This window comes from Lucilia cuprina, chromosome 2 (assembly GCF_022045245.1).
Source record: "Lucilia cuprina isolate Lc7/37 chromosome 2, ASM2204524v1, whole genome shotgun sequence".
Classification (NCBI taxonomy): Eukaryota; Metazoa; Arthropoda; class Insecta; order Diptera; family Calliphoridae; genus Lucilia; species Lucilia cuprina.
Genome location: NC_060950.1, coordinates 6,305,361 through 6,328,600, shown reverse-complemented (window position 1 = coordinate 6,328,600; position 23,240 = coordinate 6,305,361). Strand labels below are relative to the sequence as shown.

The following is a 23,240-nucleotide window of genomic DNA, read 5'->3' as shown; positions in this document are numbered from 1 at the left end:
TTATAAAAGCTTTTTCATACAGCTTTTGCAAAGGTTTTTGTTAAGCGTTTACAAGAGCGTTTTGATTAAGTAAAATTAAAAAAACTTTTGTTAAAAAAATTGTAAAAAAGCTTTTATTTAAACAAGGTTTTGACAAAAAAGCTTTATCTTTTAAGAAAGCTTTTATTAAAATTGCTTTTTTATAACGTTGTTGAGGGCATTGTTTTAGTAAAGTTAAAAAAAAGGTTTTAAACAAAATTAAAAAAAGCTTTTACTTAAACAAGGTTTTAATAAAAACGCTTTATCTTTTAAGTAAGCTTTTTGTAAAATTGCTATTTTTTCATAACGTTGTTGAATAAGAATGAGGTAGTCAAATTCAATATATTGTTGTTGTAATATTATATCAAGCTTAAAAGCTTGAGGTTTGCTTGTTGCTTCTAGTTACTGCCTACTGTGTACTTTAGGATATTATTCATTAATTTATGCTGGAACACAATTGAATAGTTTTTTTGTTCCCATCAAATCGCGTCATTTCATTCAATTTTTTTGTCTATCTTAACATCTAATAATTGAAAATTTCCTTTAATAAAGTCTTTGCTATCAAACATAAAATTTTATTCAAAAGTCTACAATTCAATAATAACAAAACGAAGAAAAAAAATCAATTAACCAACAAAATATCATAAAAAATAACACAAGTATATATATACAAAAAATAACAGACATTTGATTAACTTTGCAAAAAAAAAAAGATTCTGCTGGACCCCACTTAAATCAACAAAATTGTACAACAACCAAAAACAGAGAAGCATGCGCCAGGCTGCCGAAAAAATATCAAAGGGGTACTTGTTTGAATTGTATTCTATATAAAAATGAAACTGATTTCTTGTTGTTGTGATTTTTTTTTTCTATAAAAGAACTTTAATTCAATTGTTTGCATCATGCGTGTACTTGAGTTTTTAATTCATATGAAAAAAAATCGTTTCAATAATTCAATTTTTTTTGTTATAGTTTTTTTTTGGTAAAGAAATCTTAAATAATAGTTGAATGATGCTGAGGCTGTGGCGCTTAAAATTTTTTTTATTTTTTTTTTATTTTTTTTTTTTTTTGGAGGAATATTGTCGAGTGTACCACCAGCCTACAAAACAACTACAAAATAAGTAATAATAATAATGATGATGTTGTTGCTGTTATTGTTATTGATGATGATACTTTGTATGTTGTATGTTGTTTTCATTTAGTAGGAAGTCATGGTTTTTATTTTGGTGTGATTTTGAAAGTTTTTTTTATTTATTTATTTTTTTTTGGTAAATTTATTTGTTGTTGTTTTTATTTTCTAAAGAGTTTATGAACTTAGAAGAAAGTCATAACTATAAATTTAATTTCTTTATGAAATATTTACATTTTAATGGGAAATTCTCAATATGGGGTCAAATGCTGTCTATACTGCAGTTACACAAACAAATACATACATACATGTGTACATATACATAAAAATTATTATGACATTATTATAAGTAGTTGAGTTTAAAGCTAATTATGTATTATTGTTGTTGTTTTTCATTTAGTTTTTTTTCCTTTTTTTGTTTTAATTATAAAACATTAAGTCGCTGGCTTTATCATCTCAGACAAGAAAAATTGCCCACCCACTTACTTAAATAAAAAAAGACAAAACTACAAAAAAAAAAACTCAAATTAAAAATATTTAAAATACTAATAAAATACGTCCTTCAATTAAGCTGCTAAATAAGTAGTAACCCAAGTGTTTTAAGTCTCTTTTAAATTTTGCTCTAGTAATTTAGCCAAAACGTAACATTACTACTTCATTAGAAGCTTTTAAATACTGTTTGTGTGTGTGTGTAAGTGTATGTATGTGTGTCTTTGCATAATAAATTATTATGTTTTGCTGTTTGTTGCCTTTAATAGACAATTGAACATTTATTAATTTTTCCGGTTTTAATTTTATTTTTCTCCTTATTATCTTGCAGTTTTTTATTTCATTCTTCATACATACACTTTTAAATGATTATTGTGGAAAAATTTATTATAATTTTTGTTTGTGTTTTTTTTTCTTCTTCTTGTATTCTATAGCTATAAACAAATTTCAATTCAAATATCAATTAGCAATTTCAACTACTTGATCAATATTCAATAATATACTAATAATAATCAATAATAAAAATGTTATATGTAGTTTTGTTATTTTATTATTATTTTTTTCGTATGGCTTGACTTACGAATAAATGAGAAAAAATAACAACAAACAACATACATATGTTTAAAAACTAATATTATAGAAAATAAAGACGTAGTACTATAGCTATAACATTCGTTTTCTCCTTCCCCTTCCTCTAAAGAGTTTATATATACAAAGCTTTTAAATAGAAAACAGCTTTTACAAATTTTTTTGCTTAAAAACAGCTTTTTACAAGTTTTTTTGTCTTTAAATAAGACAAGCTTTTTGTCTAAAAGAAGTTTTTATAAAGTTTTTCAAATAAGATTTACTTTAAAAAAGAATTTTGAATAAAGTCTTTATTTATCATAAAAAACCATCATCATCAGAGCTTTCTGACTAAAAAAATGCTTTTCAATAAACTTTTAAAATACAGTTTTTTAAAGCTTTATTCCTAAATAATGTTTTTACAAAGCTTTTTAAATAAACTTAATTTAACAAGGCATTTTGAATAAACTCATCTTTTTTAATTAAGACATTTTGTATAAAGAAAACTTTATCTTTTAAAAACTTGTTTACAAATCTTTTTGCTTAAAAGCTTTTTAAAAGTTTTTTTTTTATTTTATTTTTAAACAGTCTTTTTGTAAGCTTTTTTTTTTTCCTAAAATAAAGAAAGCTTTTAGAAATTGTTTCGTATAAAAGAAGCGTTTATAAAGCTCTCTGGTTTAAGCAAGCTTTCGCAAAATGTGTTTCTTTAAAGAAAGCTTTTATAAATGTGTTTCATTAAAGAAAGCTTTTGTAAATTGTTTAGCTAAAGTAGGTTTTTATAGAAAGTTAAGCAAGCTTATATGAAACTCTTTTTTTAGAACAGGCTGTTATGCTTTTCCTTCGCTTAAAAAAAAAAAACACTTTTATAAACCAAGCTTTTTAAATAAAATTTAACTAATACAGACTTTTCTAAAGCTTTTTGTAGCTTTGCAATGATTTAAATGTTTTAAACAAAGCTTCTAATTAATTTTTTTAACAATGAAACCTTTTAAAAAGCCTTATGAATAACGAACGCTTTAAGAAAGCTTTTTCAAATTCAATTCTTAAAGAATAAAGCTTTTAAAAAGCTGTGTGAATAACAAAAAATTTCTAAAACGAGGAAATAAAGCTAATTAAAAAGCTTTTTTAATAACAAAGACTTGTTTATAAAAAAACTTTTCGAACACAAAGGGGATTCTGATTAATAAATAAAGCCAATAAAAAGCTTTTGGAGAAGGATTATTTTTTAAGCGGATAAGCCTTAAGAAAGCTTTTTGGATATTAAAAGCTTTCAAAATGCATTTTGAATGATTTAGGCTTATAAAAACATCGTGAATGAAAATCATTGATGAAAAAAGTAAATAGAGTTTTTTAAAAGGTTTTTCCTAATAATGAAGGTTTTTTATAAGTATAAAAATTCTTTTTAAAAAGAAGAGGATTCTGAATAAATAAAGATAATAAAAAGCTTTTGAACAAAGAAAAGTTTTTTAAACTAAAGTAAAATTTACAAAAAAAAAATCAATTATCACAAAGCTTTTTGCTTCAAAAAGTTTATGGTGATGCAACGAATTAAAAAGCTATTCAAAAATAAGCTTTTAACATTTTTCCAAAAAAGGATTGTGAAACAATTATAGGACATTTTAAGATGAAACAAAAGTAAGTTGTGCCCCTTTTGTGTAATAAAAAAAACCCGCCTCTGCAACTTTCTTCAAATTGCTCGGTACTTGTCTGCCGTCTACAGCCACAATACATACAAGAATCAATATTAAAATTAAATGAAAATTAAAATGATGAACTTATAACGTATTTATATTCCTTAAGTAATAAAACTCTAGATATAATGAAGTCTTTAATTGAATATTGCGCACTTTATAAAAAAACAACATTAAAGCACATTAAAACAAAATTTATTTGAAAAAAATGTAACATACTCCCCCCTCCTACACACTTTATACGGTAACACGACCACCTTCAATAGATTCATACATATGTATGTACATATGTGTATATAAAGAAAATTTAAAAAAAATCACATCAATAGATAATAAAAATAATATTTTTAGTACAAAATATATAAAAAAAAAATTGTGTTAATGAAAATGGTACTAAAAGGGAAACAACAACATGAATCTAAGCTAATCGACCATAAACACTCGAAAGAACATTACAGAAACAAACAGAGAAATATTCTTTATAGAAAATTATATTAAGAATAAACCACATGTTTTTTGGTTGAAGTTTTTTTTTTTTTTGTAAATGAAAATTATTACACATTATTGTTACATGAACTCATACATGGAGAGACAATATGCTCCATATATACACATACTCACATAGTCTCACATTTACACCACCTCCACATTTACCGGTTTCTATTGTTTACCGCCTGCAAAGAAAAATATAATTCAAAACATAAATAAAGCGGAAAATGTTGATGACAATGTTTTAAAGGTTTTTTTTTTAATTATTTTAACAGGAGTTACGGATTTATTTAACCCTTAACTGCTACTGGAGCTACATTATTAGGTTTCTTTTTTTGCACAAAATTTTATTTTTTTCATTTACTTTGAAAGTTTAGTTTTTTTAATTTCTAATTTATTTTATTGCGAATTTTTCTTTCAAGTTATAGATTTTTTGTTTTAAATGTTTGAAAGTTTAAGGGTTAAGAGTTTTCTAGTTAATATTGTAATAAAATCTCTAGTAAATTTTACTTTTTTTTCTAAATCCCTGATTAGCACTAAGTATTCATACTTTTTCATCTGGTCATTTATAAAAATAAACTTTGTTAAATTTTCAACATTTACTCATATGCCATGACATACAGACACATATTTACATATAACTTGGTAAGCTATTTATTAGGGTGGTTACTTTTATGTCGTCTTAAAATTTCTCAACGACAATAACTTTCTTATTTTGACCTTACTAACGTTTTAAATTTTGTGAACATTTAGAAAACTGAAATAACTTATATATATACTAAATCGTTTAGGTTTTAATCCTCTTTTTAGCTTGCAGGTCAAAGGTCAAATTTGTTAAATAGTTTTAATAACAGCTAAGTGTCTAATCAAGATTGTAAAAAATTTGGGGTTTGAATGAAAAGATTACTAATTTAAAAAATCAACAAAATTAAGTAAATTTATCAAATCTTTTAAGTTACAGGGTCAAGGGTCAACTTTAAAAAAATTAAAAAAATTAAGTTTCTTATTAAAAACATAAAGATTTTTAAGTTAGGATTATAAACAAACTTAAACTAAAAGTTCCATTAAGATTAAAACTGAAATGAAAGTCGAAGGTATTTATTTAGCTACAAGGTCAAAGGTCAAATTTGACAACTTAAATTAATAAAAATCTATTCTTAAAAGTTCATCTAAATGAAAGATTTAAAACAAATATTTTTCTAATTAATAAAATCAACAAAATAAGCTAAACTGATTAATTTTATGTTAAAGGGTCAAAGGTCAAATATTTTAAATAATTTGAAATTCTTATAAAAAAATGTAAATAAAACTTTAGGGGAAAAGTTTTAAATACTAGAGCTAAAATTGTAGACTTAAACAATTATTTAGCTAAGGGGTCAAGTGTCATATTCTTAAAATTTCATTCCAGTTAAAATTTGCCAAAGATTTTAAGCTTTTTAAAAGAAACATTTTCTAATTTATAAAAACAACAGAATTAACTTTTTAAGTTACCAGGTCAAAGGTCAAATATGATTAAAAGTTTTGCATTCTTATAAAATATCAAAAAAAAATTAAAAACCTTTTTTAAGGTTTAAAAAACCCAATAAAAAACTATTTATAAAGACTAGAACGATTATTAAAGCAATATAAACAAAACTTCTATAGAAACACTGTTGTGCGATGAAAAAACCCTTGAGATTAGAAAAAATTTTTAAAAACTTACCACCCTAATACTAAGCATATTACATACATTTTCTAGATAGATTATTTTCGTTTAGATTTCAATTTTTAAAAATAAGTACACTGGTCATTTGGATTAGCATCCCTTTTGAACTCTTCTAACTGACGCTCAAAATCAACTCAAGCATGAAGGTCTACTCAACAACAACAGCAGCAGCAACAGCAACAGCAGAAGTAGCAATAGCAATAGCGCTAGAGTTATAGCATTTTCTAAATGTACTATGACAATGTATATTTTTGGTAAATTTGTTATTGTTTATTTGTATATTGATACTACTTTCAATCTATATATGTATACAATTTATTTTTCTTCTATTCGTGGAAATAAATATTATGACATAATTATTTATTCATTGAATAATTTCATGTGAATTTAATTCCATTTAAGTGACCTGAGAAAACAATATTCGTTTAATATTTTTATTTTTTTATTATTATTATGTTTTTTCCTATGAGTGTCTTCTTTTAGAAGTAATGATGAGGGGGATGTTTAGAAAAGAGTATTGAAATGTTATTTGGTTTGTCTGTCTGGTGATGATGATGATGATGTCTTTATGCATAAAATTTTTTCTATTTTATATGCTTCATTGGCTACAATTAAATTGGGTAAAGTACACCTTTTTTCGTTAAATATTTTATGTAACCAAGGGAACGTTATGGGAAAAAACAATTTTGGGAACAAGATTTTATACAAAAATTTCAAAAAAAAAGTTTAAATTTATAAAGGTTTCAAAATAATTAACTGATTTGAAGTTAATAATAAAATCCCAATGAGAAAAATTTGTTAAAAAATGATCTTTAAATAAAAAAGATTAAAATTTTTTAACAGAATTTTAAAGTTTTAGACGTTTTATTTCCTAATTCTATACACTACTATTTTTAGATTTCATTAAAATCTTGTCATAACATTAATAAACTTAATTTCAGGGAAAAAGTATTAAAAATCCAAATTTTTTAAAAAAGTACCAAAAAAGTACTTTTTTAAAAAGTGCTTAAAAATAAGAGTAAAATAAACAACTTCTCTTTTATTCTAAACTAGAATTGTGTCCCCAAGCTGAAATTTTATAATTTCAGAAAGAAATAACGAAAAAAATACTTTTTTTAAAAAACTACCAATAAAGTACTTTAAAAAAACTCTTATCATAAATTCAACTTTTCGAAAAAGTACCAAAAAAGTACTTTTTGAAGAAACGATGCAAAATAAGTGCAAAAGAAAAAACTACGCTAAAGTTTAAGTTAAGAATTGCGTCTCTTAGCTTAAATTCAAAATTTCAGGAAAAATTACCCCAAAGAACTAAATTTTTTAAAAGTACCAAAAAAAGTACTTTTTTAAAAAATGCTTAAAAATAAGTTTGAAACAAAGAATTACGCTATAATTTCAGTTAAGAATTATGTTCCCAAACATAAACTTTGTATTTCTCGAAAAAAGTACTTTTACGAAACAATCTTAATACAAGAAAACTACTTTATAAAAAAGTTCCAAAAAGTACTTTTTTAAAAAATGTCTAGTGTAAATCGAACAGCTAGACTATAATTTAAATTAAGAATTATGTCCTCAAGTAAAATTTTTGTGGAAATGTAATTTAAGGAATTAATTTCAAAAAAATACTTTTTTAAAAAAAGAAATTTTAAAAAATCTAAAAAAAAACTATAATTTCATATTTTCCCCAAAAAAGAACTCTTTGAAATTTCAAATTTTGTTATTACATTTAATAAGTTTTTTCAAGTTCCAAATAAAAAAGTACTTTTTTAGATTGGGTACTTTGTGGAAATTTTAAAAATTTTAAAATATCTTTTTTTTTTTTTTTTGTTATTTGCTATTAATAAGTTTTAGAAATTTAAGCCTCAATTGCTAAAGTAATTTTTTTAGTGGAAAATTTTCAAAAAAAAAGTACTTTTTCCTAATATACAACACAACACAAAAAGTACTTTTTCCCATTACTAATTGTCATTATTTTAAGAATCTTAAAATTCTTTAAAAAATAAAACCTAAAATATAAAATTTACAACAAAAAGTATGTTCAAAATTAGTTATTTTTTTAAAGTACCAAAAAGTACTTTTTAAAGAAAAGCTTAAAAATAAGTTTAAATCAAACAGAAAAGCTGTAATTTTAGATGAGAATTGTGTCCCCAATGTAAAGTTTTGTTTACGTCTAGAAAAAAACTTTACTTTTTTATTATAAATTTTTAAATAAATCTAAATTTTTACAATTCTCTTTTCAAAATATGTCATTATATTTTTTTTGCGTTTACTTTAAAACAATTATTTATTTTTACATACTTACATATATAATTTACTATTTTAATGTTTGATTGCTAGTTTTTGATAATTCCTGTATATATTTTTTTTAAATATGTAATTTTTTTTTTTTTAGTTTTGTCTTTAACTATGGGGAATTATTTTATGTTCAATATCTTTTTACATAAATCTACTAACAAGTACATACAATTTATCTTTGTTTATATATACATATTTGTTTTAACTTGTTTTTAATGAGGTATTTGTTGTCTTCAACGCTAAATAATACTGGTAATAAAAAAAAATAAGTTTTAAATTTATTTTGTTTAACACAAAGCAGTTAAACTAAAGATTTTAAATTTCGATTAAAAGTACAGAAATGAAGAGAGCTAAATAAATTATGGAAAAGTTTAAAACGAATTGAAAATACCCTTTGCAAAAACTAAATCCAGACTTAGACTTGACAGTGATTAACCAAGTCAAGAGTAATGTCTCTCTCTCTCTATTTAGTGTTCTACTAAAAAACAACTATTTTCAAAATTTGTTCAAGAAAGCTTGAAAGTTGCTCTTGCTTTTTTCTACAAACATTTTGATAAACTTAATTTTTGCTTTATACAGCACGAAGTTTACAAATCTATAAAATTAAGTTTTAAACTACATTTAAATCAAAAACAAATTAAACTTAACACCCACCAAATCATAAAAATAAACTAACAAAATTGTGTAATTTTAACTGAAGTTTTTGTTTTTCAATACAATTTATTTAATTGATTTGCTTGTGTTTATTTTCAGTTTATTTATTTATTTATTTAATTTTCTTATTTAACACTTTTTTTCGGGGGGAAGAAGATTTGTTTTCGGTTTCTTTGAAAATAGTTTCTTTTTGTGGGTTTTTTTATTTTTCGTTGATTTGTTTTAAGTAATAAACAAATATTTAAAACAATTGTTTGGTTTTAATTGTAAAAGATGATAATTGAGCTAATTGAATTTAATCAAAAAAAAAAAAAGAAACCCTACAAAAAAAAGACAAATACAAAGTTTTTTTTCAATTAAAAAGAAATTCATGTTGAATTTGGTACTTTTGTGGAAAAAGTACTTTTTGTTAATTTTTTTCTAAAAAAAGTACTTTTTTGTTTTTAGTACTTTTCTCTGTCAAAATCTTATCTTTAAGTTCAAGTTTTAGATAAAAAAGATTCATATTTAAAAAAAATCAAATAAACTTTCGTACTTTTAACAAAAAGTACTTTTTAAAATTTATAAATTTTTGCTCCATTACACTTTTGGGTAAAAAAAATTTTATAAATTATAAATAAGTATTTTTTGTTTTTTTTTAATCAAGATCTAATTAAAAAGAAAACATAATTTTTCGTATGTTTTACCTAAAAACTTACTTTTTTAATATTTGGTACTTTTTATAGATTAATTTCAGGTTTCAATTGAGAAACAAAAGTTTTGAAAATTAAATGAATTTTTATCGATTTAAAGAGTTTTAATTAAGAACAACATTTTAGTACTTTTTTTTAAAAAAAGTACTTTTTTACTACCTTTTTTCCAAATTTCACTTTTTGGTATTAAAAATTCATTAAAATTTATTTCAGAAAATTATATAAAAAAAAATAAAAATATTATTTTTTTTAAAAAAAATAAAATTTAATTTTTTTTCTTTAAAAAAGAAACATTTTTGTCCTTTTTTTAATATTTAAATTATTAACTTAATGTATATAAATTAACTTTTCAAAATAAATATTTAATGAATTTTGCTTAAAATCAAATTTTTAGTAACTTCTTTTAAAAAGTACCTTTTTCCAAATTTCACTCTTTTTTTGCATTAAAAATTAATTTTTTTTCAGAAAATTATACTTTTTTAATTTTTTAATTATTTTATTAATTTTATGTATATAAATTAAGTTTCAAAATAGGTACTTTTAATAAAAAGTACTTTTTTCCATTTTGGTACTTTCTCTTAAATCAACAAATTTTTGATAGTTTTCTTTTAATATCTTTATTTAAAAGGGATTTACTTAATGACTTAAAAGCTTTATTTTTTTCATATATTTTAAAAGTTTTTTTTTTTTAATTAAACAGCTTCAAACAGACAATTAATCATTATCTAGAAAGAAAAAAGTCAATTGCGTGAGGTCTTTGTCTGTTTTCTAAAAGATCAAAGAAGCTTCAAAACAAGTACATCATATACCATTAATAGCTGAAATCTGTGTTTAAATTGGAAATATTTTGTTGTTTTGTAATAGGCGCCAATTGCAGGTACAATTTTCTTCCCCCCAAAAAACCAAAAAAACATGACACACATACTAACACATGCAATGTTAAAGAGAGAGAAATCATGTAATAAAAAAACCTAATTACAACGTTTAGAAAAACATCAAGAATGCGTGTTAGTTTTAAACTGCCTACTTTTTTTTCCTTTCTAGTTCAAGAGGAAAAAAAGTACTTTTTTTCTATATGAGGACAGACAGACAGACGAGGGTTAAGAAATTTATGACAAAAAGTGTTTGAAAGATGAATGAGTTTATAAATATTTTGATACTTCTGCTTTTTTGATAGTTTAAAGCAAATCTATCATTTCATATAAGAGTTTACAAAGATACAAGATCATTTTCAACATTATCGTCATCATCATCATCATAGTCATCATTATCATTTTCATTAAGTATTATAGAAAAAGGGCTGCTGTTTGTAAAGTTTTGATAAATTAACACACATCAATAATGACAGTAAAATAGGTAGTAACAAGAAAAAAAAAACTGAAATCATGACTTTCAACAAAATATTTGTTTGTTGGAAACAAATCTACACTATTCATTACATGATTTTGAGATCATGATCGCAATCATGATTATGATGAAGGTGATATTTTTTTAAAAAAAAGTTTTTGTGTTTTTTTATGAAATGAATAATAGTTTAATTTGTTAATTTAAGTTGTAAGTTTATAGGATCTTGTAACTATGATTTTGTATAATTGATTTGGAGTTGGTAGTTTTTAGCTACTTACATCAAGTGTATCTGCTTTTATTTGGTTAGATTTCAATACATTTTACACAAAGCCCCATTTTTTTTACTTATAATTAATGATTTTATTAGGGAATGTATGTAATGTTCAATTTATTTGTGTTGTTTTTTTTTTTTTTTTTGGCGTATCTTGCTGTGAATGTTATCCACCACCAGCGTTGTTGTAGGTAATTTTATTTGTAATCTTAAGGCATAAATAATTTTTAATAATTTTAAATACAAAACAATCTCGAGGAAGATTTCAATGTTTTTGGGTCATTACCAATGAAGAAAACTACTGTTTAAAGGCAAGGTCATGGGTTAATTTGAAATAAAAATAAATTTGTATTGAACATCTGTTTGTGGAAGTCAAAAGTCATTAAGTAAATTAATTTACATACCTGTAATTTAGACTTCCTTTAAGTTTAAGTTAAACACAATAAACAGCAGAAATTAACATTGAAAAGTAAACAATTATAAAAAAACATTATAACACTTTCACTTTCAAATCACTACTTAAATAAGTACTTACAAATAAGTAGTTGAAATTAGCTAAGTTTGAAACACAAAAAAATGCTCATACAGAATCAGGTTCGTATTCTGCAATTACTAAAGCTTTAAAAAACAATTACTAAAGCTTGTATACTACACAGTTGTTAAATCTTACAATGTTGTCAGAAAAATTTTCACAAAATGTCTAACAACAGCATCAGTTTACAATCTTTGTTTTACAACATTATCAGAAATGGTTTTTCTAACAAAGTTTAAAAAAAATGAAACTTCAGACAATTGTCTGACATTTTCTTACAACCTTGTTAGATGTGACAGCCGTGAATCACATATTTCAATGAAATATGCGAAAAGAAGCCATAAAACTTAAAATAAAGTTCATATTTATGTTATTATATGTTAGTCTTAATAAGATTACTTAAAAGTAATGCAGACAGTAAGTAGTTGTAATTGAAAAGTAAATGACTATTTAAGTACAAGTCATTAGCCGGTCTTTGCTGGCTAATTACAGAATTTCATTCAAGTTAAAGGTACTTTTCCTGTTTTTAAAAACTTTTTTGAAAACTTCACTTTATGAAACTGTAATTTTTAGGTAATTTTTTTTAAAATACCCAAAACGTAAAAAGTACTTTATGTCAAAAAGTACTTTTTTATTTGGTACTTTTTTAAAAAAGTACTTTTTGCAAAATTTTAAATGCTTTTGTTTTACATTTTATATGTAAATAATATTTAAAGTTAAATTGTAAACATGTCGCTAAAATGTTTACTTCTTAAGATGATTTTTTTGTGATTTGGTACTTTTGTGAAAAAATGTACTTTTTTCTTTTTGTTAAATTGTTGTGGAAAAAAGTACTTTTTTTATTTACATTTGCCCTCATTTTTTGTCGGTTTTAAGCTATTTGGCACTTTTTCTATAAAAAAGAAGTACTTTTTCAAACATATTCTTAATTTTTATAACAAAATTTGTATTAAAGGAAAAATTTTTAATTAAATCAAATATTTTTAAATAAACATTTTCATGTTAGACTGTTTTACTTTTTATATGTAAATAACATTTAAAGTTAAATTGTAAACATTTATAAAAAAAGTACTTTTTCAAACATTTTCTGAAAAATTTTTATTAAAGGGAAAAGTTTTAATTAAATCAAATATTTTTATATAAACATTTTCATGTTAGACTGTTAATGTTGCGGGGACTTACTATTTGGTACTTTTTTTAATAAAAGTACTTTTTATCTTTACATATAATTTTATTGAAATTTTATAACTAATTTACTTATTATTACACAGTATTAAGCTAAAATTTGCTTCATTTTAGACCAGCAAGGTATGGTTTTACTATTTGGTACTTATTTTCCAAAAAGTACTTTTTGTTCATTTCATAAAATATTATTATAAAACATAGTTCAAATTTTAAAATTTATACTAAAAATCTCCCTAAAACACTAATGTAAAAAGTGCCATCCATATCTGCACTTTTTTAAGTGTAATTAAATATTTAAATCAATTTTTGTGTAAAATGGAACATTTAAGTTAAAATTAATTGTCGTCTTTGATGTTTACTACAATCACAATTATTACTTCTTATGACATTTTTACTTAAAATTTGTTGTAGTTGTTGTTGTTGTTTTTGTGACAAGTATATATCACTGTATAGTATTTGAAAAGTTCAATTGGATAGAGACCAGAGTAAATTTACATAAATCATTAATATAATTAGCTGTGTACTAATTACTTCAAATTATTCAATTTATATTTGTAGAAAATCTATAACAATAATTTGCAAGTACACGACGATGTTGTGAATACTATTGTGTAGATTACTAAAGACCAAATAAGTTATTTGAAAAGCATAGACCGTTTTATTACGAATTGTTTGTGTAAATGAAAATTTTGTTGGGGTAAAAAAAGAGGAAGTAAATATTTTATATTTTTTAAAGCCTATTTTAGGGTTTAAAGCTAATTTTTAAAGTGTAGTAGAATTTTAGGCTGTTTTTTTTTTTAATTTTAAATTAAAATTTAATTAAAATTTCTAAATTTATATAAAGAAAGGTTTTTAAACCATTTAGCTGACCATGACCTGCTGTTTTGTTTTAATGTGGTTTTAGCCTGCCTGCCAATCCATTTTCATATGAAATCTAATTAATTATTTCATTAAATTTTTTTCTATATTGACATTTTAATTGGAAATTTTAGAAATTAAACTAAAAAGTCTGTTCGCTTTTTTTTAATCTCTTCTATTTTTTATTTTATTTATATAAATTTATTTGTTTAACAAATATCTTTTTCTATATTTTTATAGACATTTTTATTTACATATGTTTTATTTTTATTATCATAAGTATATATTTTGTTGAGGTTTTATTGATGATATGTTTAGTTTTTATTTCAATAACGTCTATTATGTATTTTGTAAATTGATATTTAACTTAATACACCGGCAAACGTTTCACCAGTTGCAAACCCTTCTTTTTTTACGGATTCCTCAATTTATTCTTAAGTTTATGAGGCCAAATTGTTGGGGTTTTTCTTAAGCTAAATAAATACTTTATAAGAAGACAGGTAGTAGGCAAATTTCTAAGGACGCAGTGTAAGAATGAGCTGAAAAACTTTATATGTATAGATAAGTAGATAGATAGATAGATAGATAGATAGATAGATAGATAGATAGATAGATAGATAGATAGATAGATAGATAGATAGATAGATAGATAGATAGATAGATAGATAGATAGATAGATAGATAGATAGATAGATAGATAGATAGATAGATAGATAGATAGATAGATAGATAGATAGATAGATAGATAGATAGATAGATAGATAGATAGATAGATAGATAGATAGATAGATAGATAGATAGATAGATACAGACAGCTAGCCGAACAGACATACCTAAATCGGCTCTGAGCCGAGGTGGATGTAGGAACCAAACATCTGCACAAACGCTTAATAGCCTCCCCACTACAATGGTATATTCCAAATTTATTTGTGGCACCCCTGTCTTTTACTCGTTTGTATTTAAAAGAAACTTAGGGATTTGCTTTTTTCCACTTTTCATTTCTTTGCCTTTACTTTTTTAGCACAAGTATGTATGTACTTATGTATGTCTGTTGTTTTTCCCCATCTACATACATACATACATATATATAAAGTACTTTTATTTCGCCTGTTGTCTTTATAAAAAATTCATATTTTGTGATGTGTTTATGTTGGGTACTGTTTTTTTTTTTCTTTGGATACGTCTTCATGTAGCCCTGTTTATTTGTAATATATTTATAAATATTTGTTGATTTTTTTTTTATTTTTTCGTTTATTCATATATATTTTATGTAGTTGTTTATGTCTTAATATCTTAGCGACATAATAAAAATAAATACGCGTTGAAATAATCGTAAAATAAATGTGTGGTAAATGTTTATTATGTTAAACTAAAGGAACAAAAATAACAAATTGCTCAATTGTTTTTATACATCAGTTTACACACTCTTAGTTTTGGTTAAAAAGAACAGCAAAAAAAAAAATTCAAGAAAAATGTGCAGATTTTTTTTGTTTTAAAAGGGGAGGGAAGGAAGTGCTTGATTTGTTTGTTAAACCAATATGAGTCATTACAATTTTAAATTCAAAGGAAATGCTATCAAAAAAAGGAGCAAAAAAGTATTAAAGTTTTCGGTAAAATAAACAATAAAATGATTTAAAGTGAAGTACAGCTTCATTGAAAATTTTAAGTTTTTGTGGCTTTTTGTACAATTTAGTATCCTTTACAAAAAAGTACTTTTTAGAAAAAATATATTTTTTGGCACTTTTTCAAAAACTTTATATAACAATTTATATCTCAACAATTTTAAGTTTTTGTGATTTTTCTCTAATTTAGTACTCTTTTAAAAAAGTACTTTTTTAGAAAAAAAACATATATTTTAGTACTTTTTCAATAATTTTATATAAAAATTTATACCTCAACAATAATGTTAAGGTTTTTAAATAAAATTTGTTATTTTTTTATACGTTTTAAAAAAAAAGTACTTTTTTCGAATAAACGCAATTTTTTGAACTTTTTTAAATAATATTTTCATAAATTCATACTTTATATTTTTGTTACTCTTTCCCCAATTTGATACTTTTTTAAAAAGGTATCTTTTTTAAGAAAACAGTACTTGATGCATGTGTTTTTAAATACTTTGTCATAAATTTATATTTAAACCATAATTTTTATGGTTTTGTTACTTTTTCCTTAATTTGGTACTTTTTTAAAAAAAAGGTACTTTTTGTAAAAAATACTTTTTTTGTACTTTTTCAATAATTTAATTTAGCAATTTATATTATTTTTAAGTTTTAAAGAAAAATTTTTCACTTTTGATTTTTTTTACAAATTAGTACTTTTTTGAACAAGTACTTTTTTAAACAAAAACATACTTTTTTGAACCTTTTCTTTCAATAATTAATTTAACAAATTTAACTAAAATTTGTATGTATGTAACAGTAAAATAGAACTTTTACAATTGTAAACAATTTAGTACTTTTTCAAAAAAGTACTTTTAAAAAAATTTTTTCTGAAAAAGTACTTTAAAAAACCTTTTTAAACGTTTCTTTTTTCATTTTTTACAATTTAAATTTTGTGACAATATTTTGACGTTTTTGGCCAACGATTTGAAGTTTCAAACAATTTTGGTACTTTTTTTAAAAAAAGTACTTTTTAAAGCCCATTTTTATAGTTATTGTCTTATAAACCAAGATTTTGCTGTTTAAAATGCAATTTTATTATTTTTTAATAATTTGGTACTTTTTTGTTAAAATAAGTACCTTTTTTCAAAAAACTTACTTTTTGTACGTTTTACAGATTTGGCTCAAAACTCCCTATTTAAACGACAACTTACTTATTCTTAAAGAACATTTTATAAAAGGTTTATAAAGCAAAATGTTCATAAAAGTTTGATTTATAAACAGTCTATAAACTAAAAACTTGTTTATGAATACGATCTTTAATTCTATTGCCATCCTGCAAATTTTGTACTTTTTTTCAAAAAAGTACTTTCTAACTAAATATATTGCTAAACTAAACTTTAACTTTAAAGTAGAAATTTTTACACTAACGGTACTTTTTCTTAAAGAAACCATCTCAATCAACATCATAATTCTTCTTTAACATGCAATGACATTATTTATTATTTTCTCTCTTTTTCAAATATAAATAAATTTCTTAAAATATTTATTTCTGGCTTTCTCCTTTTTTTTCAAAAAATAGTTGTTTCTAATTTTTATTATAAGTTTGAATACTTATTAATTGTCTCTCTAAACAGCAAAAAAAAAGATATCAAAACGTTTTTTTAACTTAGAAAAGTCTTTAATAAATATTTCTATTGTAAATGATGCTGGTTTTTATTTCTTTATATAAATCTATAAAGATCTATGTGTGGGTATTTTATGAAACAACAAAAAATATCTATTTTATTATTACTTCTTTTTGGTAAATGTTGTTGTAGTGGTATTAAATTAAATACAACAACATATTAGTTACTACTTCTATATCTAAACCAAAACATATAAAGAGAAGAAGAAACCTCAACATTTTTTCTTTAAGTATTTTTACCTAATTTAATTTATGGCTGATTTATGTAAATTTTGGTTTTTTTTCATCGTCTTCTTACTTCTACTTTAGTTTCTTCTTAAGTTTTAGTTTTTTTTTTTTTTCATTAAATACTTTTTATATTATTTTATGTACCACCAATCGATGCTGCCGATGACGATGTTGTTGATGACAATAAATTCATGTATTTTTGTAGCTATTTAGGATTTGGTTTTTTTTTAACGTGTGTGTTTTATTTTAGAATATTTGTTTCTTTTCTGGATAACAATTTTTAATGTCTTTTGTCTCAAAGTTCATTGACATTTTTTTTTACTTTTTCAATATTGGTTTGTGGCAATAAAATCAACTAATATGAAGTTTAATACTTAAATTAGTAGTGGGGAATTTAGTAAAAGGTTGTTGTTTTTTTCAACAATTTTTTTTTGTTTCGCTTAAAGAAAGTTTAAAATTCAATTGGAGTTTGAAAACAAGTTTTTCAAAAATTTTAAATGAAAAAAATGATTATTTTTTTTTTAAATAAGGTTTTATTAAAATTTTCAATTAATATTTGAGAAAATATCTTCTGATCTTAAGTATAGTGTAAGATTAGTTTATCGTCTAACTAAAAGAAAAGTCTAGTCTACAATCAGAACTATAGTCTATAATCCAGACTATAGTTTCGTCTTTTATATGCTCTATAGTTTAGTCTATGGTCTAGTCTATAGTCTAGTCTATAGTCTAGTCTATAGTCTAGTCTATAGTCTAGTCTATAGTCTAGTCTATAGTCTAGTCTATAGTCTAGTCTATAGTCTAGTCTATAGTCTAGTCTATAGTCTAGTCTATAGTCTATAGTCTAGTCTATGGTCTAGTCTATAGTCTAGCCTATAGTCTAGTCTATAGTCAAGTCTATAGTCTAGTCTACAGTCTAGTCTATAGTCTAGTCAATAATCTAGTCAATACTCTAGTCTATACTTTAGTCTATACTCTAGTCTATAGTCTAGTCTATAGTCTTGTCTATTGTCTAGTCTATAGTCTAGTCTACGATCTAGTCTATAGTCTAGTCTACAGTTTAGTCTGTAGTTTAGTCTATATTCCAGCCTATAGTCTAGTCTAAAGCCTAGTCTACTGTTAAGTTTAATATTTAGTCTATAGCCTAGTCTAAAGTCTAGTCTATAATCTAGTCTCTAGTCGAGTCTATAGTATAGTATTTAGTCTAGTTTACAGTCTAATCTGTAGTATGGTCTATAGTCTGGTCTATGATCTATTCTATAGTCTAGTCTATAGCCTAGTCTATATTCTAGTTTCTGACAAGGTAAAATTAAATTTTTATTAGTTTTTTTGAAATGTTCAAACTCCTCTTTTTTACAAAATTAGCATTTTTGGTCTTAATTACAAAATTTCAATTAATTTAGCTTAAAAACAAACACCAACACTAAATTAGAAACCGTTACAACAATTTAAAAGTATTTGAAATTTAACTATCTGAGACAAACAAATAGAAAAAAAACTAAATTAATGTGTGTATTTAAATTTTCAAATGCGTTGGTTTTTTTTGAACGAAAATAAAAAAGTAATCTACAACATTGTAAGTGTATTGACGTCATACATATTTATTTTATAATTTTAACTATTTTAAGGTTTTTTCCATCAGCTTCTTTTCAATAATACAACAACAACAAAAAAACAATAAAATTAGTTTCTTTTCTAACTTAGTTAGTATCTCCAACTTTAAAAATTATTGAAATTGTATAGAAAACTAAATTATTGTAACCTGCTTTATGTAATAAAAAAAAAGAAACAGATTTTTAAAGTATGGGTGAGAGAGTAGTATTTAATACAATGACAATAAATAGAGATCTCTTACCACACACTAACATGTAGTTGTTGTTGTTGTTATTGTTATTATTATTAGTACCACAACTACAATATGGAAAAAAATAAAATATAATTTTAAGGTTGTTGTTGTTGGTGTGTTGTATTTTTTTTTATTATTTTAATCTCTCTTATTGGCCAACATGTACATTTATGTATTTATTTTTGTTGTTGGTATTTAATGTGCGTGTAGTTTTCATTGGTTAAAATTATTGTGTTGTTGTTGTTTTTATTATTGTATATAATTTTTTTTTTGTTTTGTACATTTTTTTTTCTTGTTCATTGTTCATGTATTTGTTTTTAATGTATAGTTTTTTTCTTCTTTTTTTATTGTAGGTTTATTATTTTAAGTTTGTGTAGTTGTTGTTGAATTGAGTTTGATTGTTTCTTTTTTTTTCTTGTTTTCTTTACAATTTAGTTGTGTACGTACAATAAATAATACATTTGATTACTTTGCTTGTTGTTTTTTTTTATTTTTATTGTAGAGGTGAGTGAATGAGTGAGTGAGTGTAGTTGCGAGTGTAAGTTATACTAGAGCGGTAATCATTTTTTTTTCTTTATTAATTCATATAATGATTAAATCTACGCAAGTTTACGCCCCTTTAATAATGACAATTTTTAGATTTTTTTCTACTTTTTTTCTTCTTCTTCTGTCACTGTTTTTTTTTTTTTTTTCTTCTCAACATTTCAGTTAATAAGTGCTTGTGCCTGCTTGTAAGAAGAAATCTTGTTTAAATCTTAATTTACATTTTATTAACATTATTTTGGAATTTCAAATCAATTTTAAAGTTCTTTTGTTTCTTTTAGAGTTAAAGCTAGATGAAGAAAAAAAAGGTCAATTCCGGTCATATGATAATTTCGAAAAATCTTTGTGTTTTTAAGTTTAATATAATTTTTTTGTATATTGTTTCTGTTATTTTATGGGGTTATTAACAAATAATCATAAACAATAATATTCATAAAATAGTTAAACAATTTTAATTGAACTAAAGGCGTTCAACTTGAGCTGTAGTCAAGAAAAAGTACAGCTTTTTTCAAGATAATTTAAACTATTTTGTTATTATACCTCTACAAGGTAAGACAAATTCTCAAAAAAAAAAAAAAGATTAAAATGGACGACCACACAAAGTTTAATAAGAAAAGCTTATGGAAGATTATATAAAGCTTAAGAAGAAAAGCTTATAAAATAGACTAAAAAGCTCAAATACAAAAAGCTTTAAAGTAACCACTTAAAGCTTTACAATTAAAGTACATAAAGCTCTCTATTTGCAGCTTAAATTGGATTAAAACAAAGATCTAGTAAAATGAAAAAAAGCTTTCAATTAATTAGTTTTTAAAGGATCTACTATCACAGTTAAAATTTAAATAAAAATTTCTATAGTAAGCTTTTAAATGGATCAAGTAATGTTTTACGCTTGAAGCTTAAGATTGACCAAATAAAGCTCAACTAGAGAAGCTTAAAATTAACCACATAAGCCCTAGCATGGAATCATAAATTGGACCACATTAAACATTTTAATTGAATGTTGAAATGTTTAACACAAATTAAACATATAAACCACTAGCAAAGTTAAAATGTTTAACAAAAAGCTTTTAATTACAGCTTATACTCATCTGTAATAAGAGCTAAAACTAGATTTAAATATCTACAATAAACGTATAACTCTCTACAAAATAAAAGCTTAAAAAAAAGTTGAGAATGGACCAAATAAAGCTCAACAATTGAAGCTTTAACATTAACTATAAAAAGCTTTTCAATTAAAACTAATAGTAAACTTTAAAAGGGTCATCCAATAAAGTTCAAAGCTAAACTGCAAAATGACTTGTTACTAAAGCTTAAATTTGAACCTATAAAGCTTTACAATAAAGCTTTTTAATTGATCTATTCAATGATAAACATATTAATCAAAGGTTGGGTTATATAAGGACCTAAAATTTAGTCGTAAACTGTGCTATATAATGCTGTTAAATCAAATCAAAAGAGTGACTGCAAAAAGTCCCACTAGTGTAGATCAAAATTAAACTACAGTCAAAGCTTTAAATAAGCTCAATAAAGAGCTACATTTTAAGCTTTAATTAGGCTATAATGAATGATATATGATTACATTTTAAATTGCACTATAAATAGAGCTTAAAAAAGAACATTTTTACGAAGCTTAAAATTAAACTTCGAAAAGCTCTGGAAGTATAACAAATAAGCTCTTAAATTACAAAGCTTTATAATTTGAATATATTAGTATTCAAATTATAACTTAACTTTTGAAATAAAAAATTTAAATAAATTTTGTAAAAAGACCATAAAAAGAAACCCTTTATTAAAGCAATAGTTTCTTAAGTGATTAATTTTTTTAAACAAATAAATATTTATTTAAAATTTAACATTCATATTTACTTATAAATCAATTTTTTTATTAAATCAAACACATTTTTCTTTATTTATTTACAGAATTCCGTCCAATTATTGAAATTTAATAGCTAAACTAAACATAACTCTTCAAAACAAGACAAGCGAACAAATGTTGGGGTCACTGCGTTAAAAAGACAAAAGAAATCCCTTTTTTTTAGAAATATTAAACCCAACAATAGAAAAAATGGAACTTTAGCTAAACCTACTTTATTACAAAAAAAAAAAAGAACTAGAAATCTAAAAAATTTTATAAAAGACAAAAAACCCTTAATGGCCTAGTTTGCATACTAAAAAAAAACAACAAGGAAAACTATTAATAATTTAAACAATATAAAATCAAAATACAAACTAAAAGGATTGCATTAATTCCCTATTAAAAATAATAAACAAATAAAATCTTTTAAAGAAAACACACAAATTGTCTTCATATTACAGAAATAAAAGAGATCAACAAAACTTTGTGCGATTTCACTTAAAATTCAAACAAAAACAAACACTACGACGCAAATGACTGAATCAACACAATTACAAACAGCAGAGAATAATAACGCAGGGGTTGTTAAAATGGAACCATTACCGCCTGCCGCCACCACAGCCTCAACAGCAAATACAGCCAATTTGGCCACTTCGCCTGCACCATCATCCGTTATGGAACAACAGACACAACAACAGCAAACGGCTGCTATAATAAGTGCAACATTACAGCAACAACAACAGCAGTTGCAACATCAGCAGCAACAACAGCAACAACAATATGCTTTAAAATGGAATGATTATCAAACTTCGATGTTGAGTTCATTTCGTCATTTGAGAGATGAAGAAGATTTTGTCGATGTTACATTGGCCTGTGATGAACGTTCCTTTACCGCTCACAAGGTCGTACTGAGCGCTTGTAGTCCCTATTTTCGTAAATTGTTAAAGGCAAATCCATGTGAACATCCCATTGTTATATTGAGAGATGTACCGGCCGATGATGTGGAGAATTTATTGAGGTGAGTTATTTTTGGGTAAAAAAGCTTATTTTGTGGAAAAAATATATTTTAGATGAAACAGCTTTTTTATAAAGAAAAATGTTGAAACAAGTTTTTATACCAAAAAGCTTTTTATAAAAAAGGAGCTTTATTCAGAAAAAAGCTTTTCGATGAAACAGAACTTAATAAAAAAGCGATTTTGTACGGAAAAAAATTATACAAAAAAAGCTTTAAAAACATTTATATAAAAATCTTTTTTTAGAGAAAAAGCTATTTTATAGAAAAAAGCTTTTTTGTGAAAAAACGTTCATATAAAAAAAAACTATAATACAAAAAAGCTTTTGTATGAAAAAAATACTTGTAAAAACAATCTTAGGTAAAAAGCTTTGTTAAACAAATTGCTGCAAAATCTTTTTATATAAAAAATTTACATAAAGAGCTTTTATGAAAAAATATTTACATAAAAAGGTTTTTATTTAAAAAAAACACATTTATATAAAAAAAGCTTTTTTAAATTACATGTAAAAACAATCTTTGTAAAAAAAATTTGTTATAAAAAAATTGCTGAAAAAA

The 23,240-nt window shown here is 23.6% G+C and overlaps 1 protein-coding gene across 3 annotated transcripts in view; it reads left to right on the top strand.

Annotated features, from left to right (window-relative positions):
- LOC111681675 (protein abrupt) overlaps window positions 1–23,240 on the top strand; it is a 103,680-nt gene that overhangs the window by 16,155 nt on the left and 64,285 nt on the right. For all 3 annotated transcript variants that reach the window (XM_023443559.2, XM_023443560.2, XM_046946604.1), the window contains exon 3: window positions 21,736–22,688. In XM_023443559.2, the coding sequence (XP_023299327.2) occupies window positions 22,204–22,688 (485 nt within the window). In that variant the 5' untranslated portion in view covers window positions 21,736–22,203. The remainder of the gene's footprint in view (window positions 1–21,735; window positions 22,689–23,240) is intronic.